At 40.7% G+C, this 11,090-nt stretch overlaps 1 protein-coding gene across 4 annotated transcripts in view; it reads left to right on the top strand.

Annotated features, from left to right (window-relative positions):
* The first annotated feature begins 1,338 nt into the window (after positions 1 to 1,338).
* The window catches only part of LOC113438464 (transducin-like enhancer protein 1), a 79,553-nt gene continuing 69,801 nt past the window's right edge, over positions 1,339 to 11,090 (top strand). For all 4 annotated transcript variants that reach the window (XM_026703843.2, XM_026703841.2, XM_026703842.2 and 1 more), the window contains exons 1-4: positions 1,339 to 2,597; positions 3,347 to 3,447; positions 5,203 to 5,266; positions 5,640 to 5,684. In XM_026703843.2, the coding sequence (XP_026559628.1) occupies positions 2,574 to 2,597; positions 3,347 to 3,447; positions 5,203 to 5,266; positions 5,640 to 5,684 (234 nt within the window). In that variant the 5' untranslated portion in view covers positions 1,339 to 2,573. The remainder of the gene's footprint in view (positions 2,598 to 3,346; positions 3,448 to 5,202; positions 5,267 to 5,639; positions 5,685 to 11,090) is intronic.

Raw genomic sequence — 11,090 nt, 5'->3', positions numbered from 1 at the left:
GAGGACAGGCTTGGCTGAACTTCTTCTGAAGACATGGTAGGTAGGAGTCCTTGTTCTGCTCCCAAACTTGAACCAATGAGAGCCTTTTCAACCCCTTTAACCAGGAAATTTAGCAAGTTAAAAGAAAACAAAACTCTCCCTTCAGGATGTCCCAAGTAGACTGGGGGAACCATCAATAAGGTATCAGAAAGAAAGTATTGTGCTTCTTCTTTCTCCTTCCTCAACTGAAGGGACAGGAATGAATAAGGAAGTTCCTTAGCATAATAATCATGGGGGTGAAATTCTAAAAGAAGACAATAAAGCCCACCAAAGATGTTTGCAAAAGCTCAAGTACTTTGCTGGGGACCTGTCTTGCCAAAGTTTCAATAATGGAGGGATTTCTTTGCCAAGCTGGAATGGAGCCTCAGCCTCTTGTTACAGGCTATCTTTAACAAAATACGCTAGAGTTTCCTAAGAGCAGTTATCACAATAGCTGTCACTCGGAAACTTTCAAAGAACTGGGCATCAGCCTGAGCTGAAATAGCAGTTTAAAATCACCTGATAAGAAGACCTCCAACAAGGCCCTAAGAAACAAGCCAGCCACTTTGGCTGAATATATTTAAATCGATGGACCAGCGTGCCTTTTAAGTCTTCGTGGTTACCTGGGGCACTTCAGCCTACACTCTCCCCGATCTGACAAAATTAAAGAGAAAACTGTTGTGTGAGAAGAGGTTACGTTTCCGGAAGCACTACAAGAAGGCTTGTTCCGAGGAAACTTTTGATACAGATCGCTGTGAACACTTCATCTTCCGAGGCGACACTCATGCCCCTCGATCCCTCCATTAGCTTAAACCATCTAACTGTAGGTACTGCTTGTCCTGAATGAGGGATGCATTATTTATCTCTCCGCGTTATTTTCACAGATTTCTGGAGTGGGGCAAAGTAAAGGAAGAATAAGAAAGAGACAAAGAGGGAGGGAGGGAGGGAGGAAGGGAAGGCGAGCGAGCGCCCAGCAGTTATTTCTCTCTCTCTCTCTCTCTTTCCCATATTCTACCCCACGTTACTTTGATTGACAGCCCAGCCTCTCCACTCTCCTTCTCCCCGACCTTCCTATTCTCCCTGCCTGCCTGAACGTTCCGCTGCCTCCCATTGGCTCGCTCGGAGGGGTCCTGCAGCTCAACTAGAAAGGCTTCCTAGGAAAGGGGGAGGGAGGCAGAAGGGGAGGTGACGCCTACCATTGGCCTGATGTCATTGCCCCACGTTGGTTCCTAACCAGACGATTGGCCCCACGCCTTCCTCCCTCTCGCTCGGGGCGGAGCCAAGAGGCTGGTTAGCTCGAGGAGTGTGAAACCGCGTGTTAATGTAACCAGCGCGGGCGGATACATTGTGTCCCGTTTATTGAGATCCTGCCGCCGCCGCCGCCGCCGCCGCCGAGCTGGGCTGTGTGTCCTGCGGAGTTTTCTTATTACGTGCCGGTTTCGTCTCCATGGAAGACAAATCCTTGCGATAATTTTGGGGAGGGGGGAGGAGAAGGTCTCGCCTTCTCCCCACCCCCGCCTGGATGGTTCCTCGAGGGATCTCGCAAAGAAGAACTTTGGCCCGGGGGTTGAGCAAAAGAGAAAGAAAAGCAGCGGAAGGGAAACCGGAGGCCGCCGCCAGAAGAAGTCTGCCCGGGATGCTTCTGTTCCGAATGCGGGCTTTCCTTTCGGGATTCTAACGTGGGGATCCTGATCGAGGCGCTGCGGGCCTAGGAAGACAGCCTCGGCCCGACTCCGAGGGAGAAGCGGCTCTTGATTTGGAGACCGACTGCGGTGGGAAGAGTGGGTACCAGGAGGGAGAAGAGCGCCTGAACCCGGGTGGGGTGGTTTTTCCGTGTAACTCTCAGGATTCTCCTTTCTTCAGTCCGGCTCCTGCCTCATAACTCCCCCCACCCCTCCACGATTTCCTTCCTCGCGTCCGGCGCCCGATCTGGCCTGAATCGTTCTCCCGACAAGGGGAGAGCGCGGCCTTTCGCAGAGGCGCTCCTCGGCTCTAGCCCTCCTCCACCCGATCGTCGGAAAGAGCCCCTTTTGACTTGTTTGGGATTTCTCCTTCGATCGACTCCAAAGCCACCGATCTTTCGGGTGGTTTGTTTGTTTGTTTGTTTGTTGGGTCTTTTCTAAGTGCGTTTGGCGGCCGAGGAAAGAAAGGTTATTTCCTGGAAGGAAAAAGAAAGAAGGAAAAGGAAAACAACAACAACCAAGGAAGCCCAAGGAGCGACGACAACAACAACAACAACAACAACGGCGCGGCGAGGAAGGACCCATCTCGGACTGGCCATCTCTTGCGCTTGCTCGGGCAGATCCCCGGTGACTTTTTCTTCCCTCGCTCTCTCGAGCTAACAACAAAGGAAGCGGCTGGGCTGGGGCTTGAGGGAAGCCGCGTGGGGGGGGGGAGGTGGGGAGGATGAGCCTGCAGCTGAGCCGAGAAGCGGAGTAAGCGTCCTTCCCCGCTTATTTCCACCTGGCGTTGGCTCTGGAGCTTCCGCGGAATCTAAAGTTCAGGGGGTCGAGGCGAGGCGAGACCTGCGAAGGAGGAAAGCGGCGGCCAGAGCCATGTTTCCTCAGAGCCGGCATCCCGTAAGTGGCCTTTCGCTTCCTCACCCCCTTCACTCCCCCACCCCCATCAATTCCCCCCACCCTGGTCCCCTTTTCCAGGGCAAAAAGTAACGCGCGGGGTTCTTGGCTAAAGGCAGGAGTCCGAAAGCGGAGTCGGCTGCTTCGGTTGTCTCTCTGCGAACGCTGGTGGGGCCGAAAGCAGCTTTTTGGGAAGCGGGGTTTGTATATGTGTGGGCGGGCGGGCGAGGAAAGGCCTGGGAAACTTCTGCCTCGTCAGCTGGCCTGGTCGGGGTTGGTTTGAAAAGCCTCGCTTGGCTTTTGGGGGAGCGGCGGACGGGTGGGGGGGGGGATGAGAGAGGCGGCGCGTTCGGCTTCCCCTTTTGTTTACTCGTAGCCCTTGGCCGGGCCGCTTCGGTTCCCTTTCCCAGTTCAGAGCGGCGGGTACTTTCCCCTCAAGACCGAATGCGAGACACTGCTGCTGCCATTTCCTGGAAGGAAGAGGACGTTGGAGCGAGCTCTCTCTTGCCCGCCAGTGGCGTTGCGGTGCTTTTTAATGAAAAATAGCAGAGAGTCCTGGATGGGACAGCATCCCTACAAAGGCGGTTTTGTGGGGAATTCTGCCTTTGCCTTTGCCACGTGCTCTCTCTGGACCAGGTGGCATTGTTCCCTCAGTAGCGGTGGCTGCAACTTTGCCTGTCGTCTCAACAGTTTCCTCACAACTCCCTTTTTCTTCCTGCGCCCCCTTCCTTCCTTCTTTCCTTCCCCTTCAGACGCCACACCAAGCTGCAGGACAGCCCTTTAAGTTCACAATCCCGGAGTCTCTAGACCGAATCAAAGAGGAGTTCCAGTTTCTCCAAGCTCAGTATCACAGGTGAGAATGGCTCTGGTCAGTTTAGAGAGGCATCAACCTTTTTCTTCTTCTTGAAGCTTGGGAAGGAAGGAAGGGTTCTTCTGGGCTGAGATTTTCAAGGTGTTCCTTAATGGTCTCTTTAGTGTGTGTGTGCATGTGTGTGTGTGTGTGTATAAATTATATGTATGTGTGTGTGTGTGTATATATATATATACACACACAGATAGATAGATACATATATACGTACATATACACACACACACACACACACATATATATGGTGTGTTTTGCTTCTTCCAAATGTACTTAGTAGTTATGCCCAGGTGGTGGCGTGAGGAGGCAGTGAAAAGTCTGTCACTCACTCACTGAAGGTGAGTGTGCAAGCAGGCTGGTGGATCCAGCTATTGTTTTTATTTGTGTTAATACAGTTTAGGTGTATGAGCTGCTCTCTTGCTACCTCCATCTCCCTGTGATGGAGCTTTACAGGAACTGCTGCTCTGAAAAGTTTTAAGACACTGAGTTGACATTTGGTCAACCAGGGTTCCTGTCCTCATTCCAGCATGCCATCATTAAATGAAAATAATAATAATAATAATTAAAAAGCCTCTATTTAATGTTGTCAGCACAGCTCCTGAGAGAACAGAACATGCTAAGTAAAACATTTTACACACACACATAAAATAAAATGTTTGCATGCTTGTTTTGGCCATTGTTTGATCCTGTGTGTGTCTACTTAGAATTATGTTTTTTTTTAGTTCAGTGAAAAATATTCCCAAGATAGTGTGCATAAAAGTTCAGCAAAATTTTCAAATGCACAATTTGCAAACAAGAAATAAAGTTAGGGTTATTGACTGAAACATTAACTTGTACGTACATGTAAGTAAAAGATATGCCTAATAAAAATCTGAGGAATACATCTTTAAAGTAAACATGTTCCAGGGCCAGACGGTTAGTATATTATCTTGGTTTGGTTTGTACAAACAAACATACATATATAAAATTGAGCTCAGCTGTTATATAGCTCAAGCACACTGTGTACACAGTCTTAACTGCAAAGATCAAGCCTGTTCAAATAAGTAGTATTCAAACAGTAAAGTTTTTATGGTAGTGTGGGAGTCTCAAGAATTATGGTACACACCCTTTAATCATAATAGCAAACTGAAAGGCTTTAATTATCTAAAGGATTTAGCTTGATGACCTTCAGGCTTTTATTTTTTAGTTAATAGAATTACAGTCCCAATCCTAGAAGTAAATTTCCATTGGAAATAATTTGTAAATGAATTTGAAGTTTGGCAGCTTGATTTAAGTTATTTTACTTCAACTGAAAGCCATAAATTATTTATACTTGGGTCTAATTAAAAGTACATGTATACCGAGTAGTTCACATGATGGGCAAAAGTTTGTTAGCTTGGTTATATTTGAAAAATTGATTTTTGGGAAATACATACTGAAGTATTATTTGCTAATAATTCACATGGATTTCTATAGAAATGTACTTTCTGAATTTCATAGGAATGCTGGAATTCTATGTTGGTACCTCTTTAAAAACATTTTCCCACTATGTTAAATTATTTCTACATTTAATAGGAAAGTTTTTATCTGTTCTCCTCTGCATATTCAAATCTTGTCATCTATTAAAGTGAATTGGTAAACATCTCTGTGTTTCTACTTTGAGATCGCAGAACAGTTTCCATAACAAGCATCTTTTCAGAATGTAAATAAAAGCATATCTTAAATTCATATATTTAAAACAAATACACACCTTTACCTTTGTAGCCTTAAATTGGAATGTGAGAAGCTCGCAAGTGAGAAAACAGAAATGCAAAGGCACTATGTTATGGTAAGTACAATCTTGTTTATCTATTTGTCTTATTAAAATGTAAAATCAGAATTGGAAGAAAGCATGGAAAGTAGTCTAACCTAACCTAACCATTAAGGGCAGGATACACTATAATATCCCTGACAGATTGGGGATATAGCTTCTGTTTAACTTCCTCCAGCAAAAGACTCAGAATCTCCCTTATCAGTTTGCTCCATGCTGAATTTATTTCAGGACATTTCCTGTTGTTCATTTAAATCATTTTACCACAGTTTCAATGTATTGATTTACTTCTGCTTGTTTGGAACAAGAGAAAATGAAAATTCTGGGCATGATCGAACTGTTTGTGTGTTTGTGTTTGTTTTAAATAAACTTTTCTCTGTTTTGTTCACAGTATTATGAAATGTCATACGGATTAAATATTGAAATGCACAAACAGGTAAGAAATTGTGATTATTGAATTCTGTGTTAATACAAAATTATATTACATGGATATCTAAAAGGTTGGAGAAATATAGGGAAAATTTCCCTATAAATTTCCATTTAGTTTTATAAATACTATCTTGGCGTTCACCATTATATACGAGAGATGCTTAAAATTAAATATTTTCAAGGAAATGGTTTTCTAGAAGAAATTTGAGGTCGGCACATCCTTGAATCTGTCTAACCAGTATTTTATGTCTAGGCAGCATATGTTGATGGTTGCTCAAATCCAAGCCATTTAAAAAGCATGAAAAGATTAGTGACTTGGAAAGCATTCCTTATGACTGAGTTTGCAAGTTCCCATAAAATTCACACTTATGGCTACTATAATGGTGAATAAAAAGAGTATTGAACTGGAACAAGGCACTAAGGACCTCATAAGAGAAAGAAAGCTAAATGATTGCTCAGCCCAAAGGACCTTCAATTGAGTAGTTATTGTCTGCCAAAGAAAGCATTAATGGCAGGGTGTAAATATTCTGTAGATATGCTGACATCCACTTTTTCATCAAGATGCTGGTACAATAAGTCTTTCAGAAATCGATGGCCTCTTAAAAAATTATCATTAGATGAAGTTGCACAGTTGGATACATTTCAAAGTGCAACAATACAATTCTTTCTTGATGTATATGTGCTATTTCATCTGAAACTCTTGTTTCATTAAATTAAGGAGCATGGCTGACCAGCTAAGGCAAAGTGAAGAAATTGATTCGTTCAGGTTTCACATCTTCAGTGTATTCAAAAGCTCCCATTAAGCAAGTGTGCTTGAATGCTGAATTCTGCTTTTGTAATTCTGAACTCTTTGATTTGGGGGGAGTATGTGTAAAATTCATCAGATGCAAGAACCTTTGATAATACAGAATTATGATTCTCTCAAAAGTAGATGCTTTTTATTTGTATAGGTAGTGCGTTTGACATTTACGTATTAAACATTTGGTCACATAAATAATGGCAGCTTTTAAGCCTTAACTAAATTGTTGAAATGTAGGTATTAAGAATTCTCATTTTTCCTTTCATAATTTTCTCTATTTGCTTTGAAAATAGTACTATTACACTGCATTAAATACTAATATTTTCCAACCCCTTCTCTCTCCCAGTGTAGGCTGCCATTTGCTTAAAACTTACTTATAGCTTGTTACAGATCACAGGTTTTTATGAGCTTAATTGATCATACTTTTGTCCAACAATGTGACTAGCTTTAAAAATTTCTTCTTTAACAGCAAACCAAATGTGTAAATTGGAAACTAGAATTGAGAACTGGATTTATTTAAAGATTAAACAAACAAAACTGAAAGAGCTTTTGAACAGAGAGTGTTATTTTAGTCTATGCATTTAATGTACCAAATTTTATTTAGTCTGAATATGAAATGTATATATAATGTTTTCAGATACAATAAGCATTGTCTATATTATTTCTGTAAAAGGAAATTGCCAAAATAATATTTATATTTGGTAGAAATTTGCTATTTTTATATAGCATACAACAGAAGTAGCAATGATCTTACCATATACTTTTCACGTACGACACAGGTAACTATTTCTCTATCTTAACAATGTTGTTGAAAAAAGAAAATGAATTCATCTTGGAAAAAAGGATGTGTCTATGTGAGAATTTCATGATTTAAACATGAACAGTATGTTCTTTGGCATTTGCTGGAGAGTAATCATAATTCTTATTAAAACTGTTGATGTGTATCCCCCAGGGAGAAGCTAGGCTCCAATTGATGCTTTTTGCTGGCTGATCACCAGCCTGGCCTAAGTGCTCATTATGTTGTAGAGAGGGTCTTCAGAGCTCTCATTACATTTGACAGGAATTCTCTCTAGGGGGAAACTGGGCATTAGCTAGACTCCTGACAGGCTGAAATTATTCCTGTTTTATGGCTTATAACCAAATGCTTAGGAAGGCACCATCAGGAGACATAAAAGTCATCATAACTGACAACATTTTTTTTACACAAAATGTAGTGATAGGGTTTTTTTTCCCCATCAATTTTAATGTTACCGATGCATGCCTCTAATTTTATAAATGTGAATAGATGCTTTCAGAGATCTATACCCTCTTCACTCCAAACTTTAGCAAAAGAAATTGCAGTAGCATAGCAAAATAACAACAACAAAAAGTCATGTTAATCTGGGGGATTATTTTGTCCTTATTTCCATGGCTGTTATTTCATGTTGGCAATATTTTCCAAAAGTGAAAATCAACATTGTTTGAACAGGCTTCTACCTGCTTGGTAGGAACATCATTTGATGTAGGCAAGCTCTTTCTATTCCCTCTTTGCATGTCTTTTGCCTTTAAGCAAAGTGGATGGCATCCAGGAAATTATGTTTCGGATTCTGGCCATCTTTTATAAAATTAAGATGATTCTCTACTCATTTATTTAATATGCCGTTAGTTATTTGCATTTATATCGTGTAATGGATTGGGCAAGGCCCCACTCAACCTCAAAGTTACTGGATAGCTTTGGATCAATCATTGTCTGTCATGTCACCTCCCTCAAAGGATTGTTGCAGGAATAAAATGAGCTAGAGTTCCATGTTAGCAGGATTTCCAGAAACATTGTGATATTTTTTTTTTGTATTGAGGCTTGTTATGAGAGCAATGAGCTAAAGGCCAACATAACATCTCAGACAAAAAGCTGCTACTTGTAAATGGGTTTCTACTGATCACAATTATTTATTGAGTTGAAAATTCTGTTTGCAGAATCCATCAAGGAGAAGAGCTCATTTCACTGATCTTCCCTTGTAGTTATGTGTGAAAAAGTTCATCTCCAATCTTTTGGAATGAATTATTTAGGGCATGAGACAAATGTGCTAGAACAGGTGTCAACATGTATTTTTGTCTGATCTCAACCTAAAAGGAGTCCGCTCTGGTTAGTTCTTGGATGAGAGAGTACTGTAATTCCAAAACTTTTTGAATAGATTGGGAACTTAAAATAAAACAATAGAGGATAGCTCAGGGTCAAACTATGGAATCCTTGATGCTCTCTGAGCATCATGTTACTGATTATACCATTGGTTATTTGCTTGCAGATGTTTCCTTACCTGCTTAGGTAACATATTTAATGCTATAGAAGAGAGAGGGGTTTCCCGCCTCCTTCTAACACTGAAAATACTAACTACTTGGACAATAAAACATTTGCAAACAAACAACTAGGCTCTGAAAGCACTTAGGATTCCACAGTTTTTAAATTCCACTTGCAAACCACTTCTGTTTTTTTCCAAAAGTACTGTGTGAATATCACCATCAAGAGTTGAGTGCCTTGCAAGGGTGTCCTTGCTTTGGTTAGACTAAGGGAGTAGGCAGAAATTCCTCTACCCTCCTCATCAATGGGTTTGTTCTGGGAATTCTTTACTACTTGTGGAATCCCTGGATTCATCTTTTTTTTTTCTTTTTAGGACAGAAATAGAGAAAGAGGGTGTGTGTGTGCAGGAAATGAAGCCTTGCTTTAATTTAATGAGTAATACATTTAATCCTTGATTTAACAAACAATTGTAGCAAGTGTTTTTTCCCTTTTAGATTGCATATTTTGCTTTACATATGTATGATTTTAAGCCTTTTGCCAGCTTATCATAGTCCTTTCTTCCTTTCTTTTGCTTCTCTATTAGCATTTCAGAAACTATGCTGGTAGTCAGTCTAGGGCCGATACAGATCTTTCTAGGGAATTGCTTAAAGGTTATGAGTTTCATTTTTAAAAATACTTACTCATTATGGCAGTTAGGGTTAGCAATGATTACTGTGGTAAATTTGCTGCCAAGATACAGGGTTTCTTGGATATTAGTAGCTGCATGGGAAATGTTTTCTCTGTGTCATTCTCATCATTCCTGTCTGATGGCCTTTAGAGTAAACCAGAAAGTAAACCTTCTTGTGTGTTAAAACCTCAATTGTTTAGGGGTAAGGTTAGCCTTAGTTCAGTGGCAGTCAGCCAAATAAAGATTGATCACTGCTGAGCCCACAGACAGACTATATAAACTACTACAGTGTTTGAGTTTCTGCCGTTCTCAAAGTGACAGGTGGGCCTTTGTCTCCTCTGAGGGGACAGCTATGATCTCTCTGACCTGCCTTCAGGCAAGCTTGTTACTTTGCCCTGCTGAGGTTTTCTGTTTGGCTTGCTGCCTTCTCGCTTCCAAATAATTACAACTTCAAAAATGGAGCCTAGTGCTAACAGTGCCAGTCTTTTCTTTTAAGAAGCCACTCGTAAAGCTGTCTGTGTTCAACAGCCGTATCTCCTGATGGTTGCTTGTGGCATCATAGGTAGTAGATGGCTTCGGACAATTCAGATATTTTCTTGATTTAGTACAGTTCTTTGATTAGGAATGGTCATGATATTGGACTATCTTCCTCCATGTACTTTTTAACATAGCTTCATTAATTTAGATTGCAAGCGGGAACTCAGATGAATTTGTGAAACTAATTTCTTTACAGCAAGTTAATGTCAGGCGCATAGAATTTTAAATATTATCTTTTTAATGCATGGAAATGGTTTTGTGTGGAGTAGCATAAATCAAGATATCTTTCTGAATTGTGGTGCAATATATTCTCAAACCCAGAATTACCATCTCAGCAAAAGATTGGCTTTTTAAAAATAGATTTCCTTTTGCGTGGCTGTGCTTGTATTTCACTTATTGCTTTTTGAATTTCTCTGTTTCTTGATTTTCTGTCATCAAGATATTTGGCGAACATATTTGAGCACTAACAAATTTTGTCATTGTCCCACACCCCAAAAGGTCAGAGAAGATTAGTGTTGGCAAACTGGTTGCAATAGATACAATCCTATTACTTCACCTCTAATTTTTAGTTATTTAATTCTTCATTGTATTTTGTATAACTTTTAGCCTATAAGGCAACAATAAGACAATCCTCTGCACTATTAATTCATCCGTGGCATTTTAAGCTTTTATATATTCATAGCAGAAGTTCAGTACCTCTTACAAAAGTTCAAATAAACTAAATTAAATGAAACACATCTTTGTTTGAAAAGAGGAGATTGTTGTAGTTGGATATGCTTCTTGAAACCAGAGTTTGGAACACAGTTATTATATGCTGGTCAGCATGGCTATAGCATAGTTATCTTTGTTTTATCCTGATTAATCAGAATAGCTCCCAAATTAAACTGAATAAAAGTGATTCCAATTAAGAGATGCCCGATCTCTTGTATAGCATGCTCCTTTTGGACTGGTGACAGAAATTGTTGGACAAAAAACCAAGGAAAGTCTCCTGCCTTGTTTTTTGGTCTTTTGATATCTTGTGTAAACAATTGGTCAAAGTAGTTTATGGAATAAGGTGACCAGTCAGAGTATTGACAAGAACATACACAATAGGAAAAAAACTGCATTAAGAGACAAGCCATTGGGATTTGCAGTA

The sequence above is a fragment of the Pseudonaja textilis genome, chromosome 2 (genome assembly GCF_049901715.1).
Source record: "Pseudonaja textilis isolate UNSWEBS1 chromosome 2, rPseTex1.2, whole genome shotgun sequence".
In the NCBI taxonomy this organism is placed as follows: domain Eukaryota; kingdom Metazoa; phylum Chordata; class Lepidosauria; order Squamata; family Elapidae; genus Pseudonaja; species Pseudonaja textilis.
Note: the sequence above shows the minus strand (reverse complement) of the source record. Positions and strands in the feature narration are given on the sequence as shown.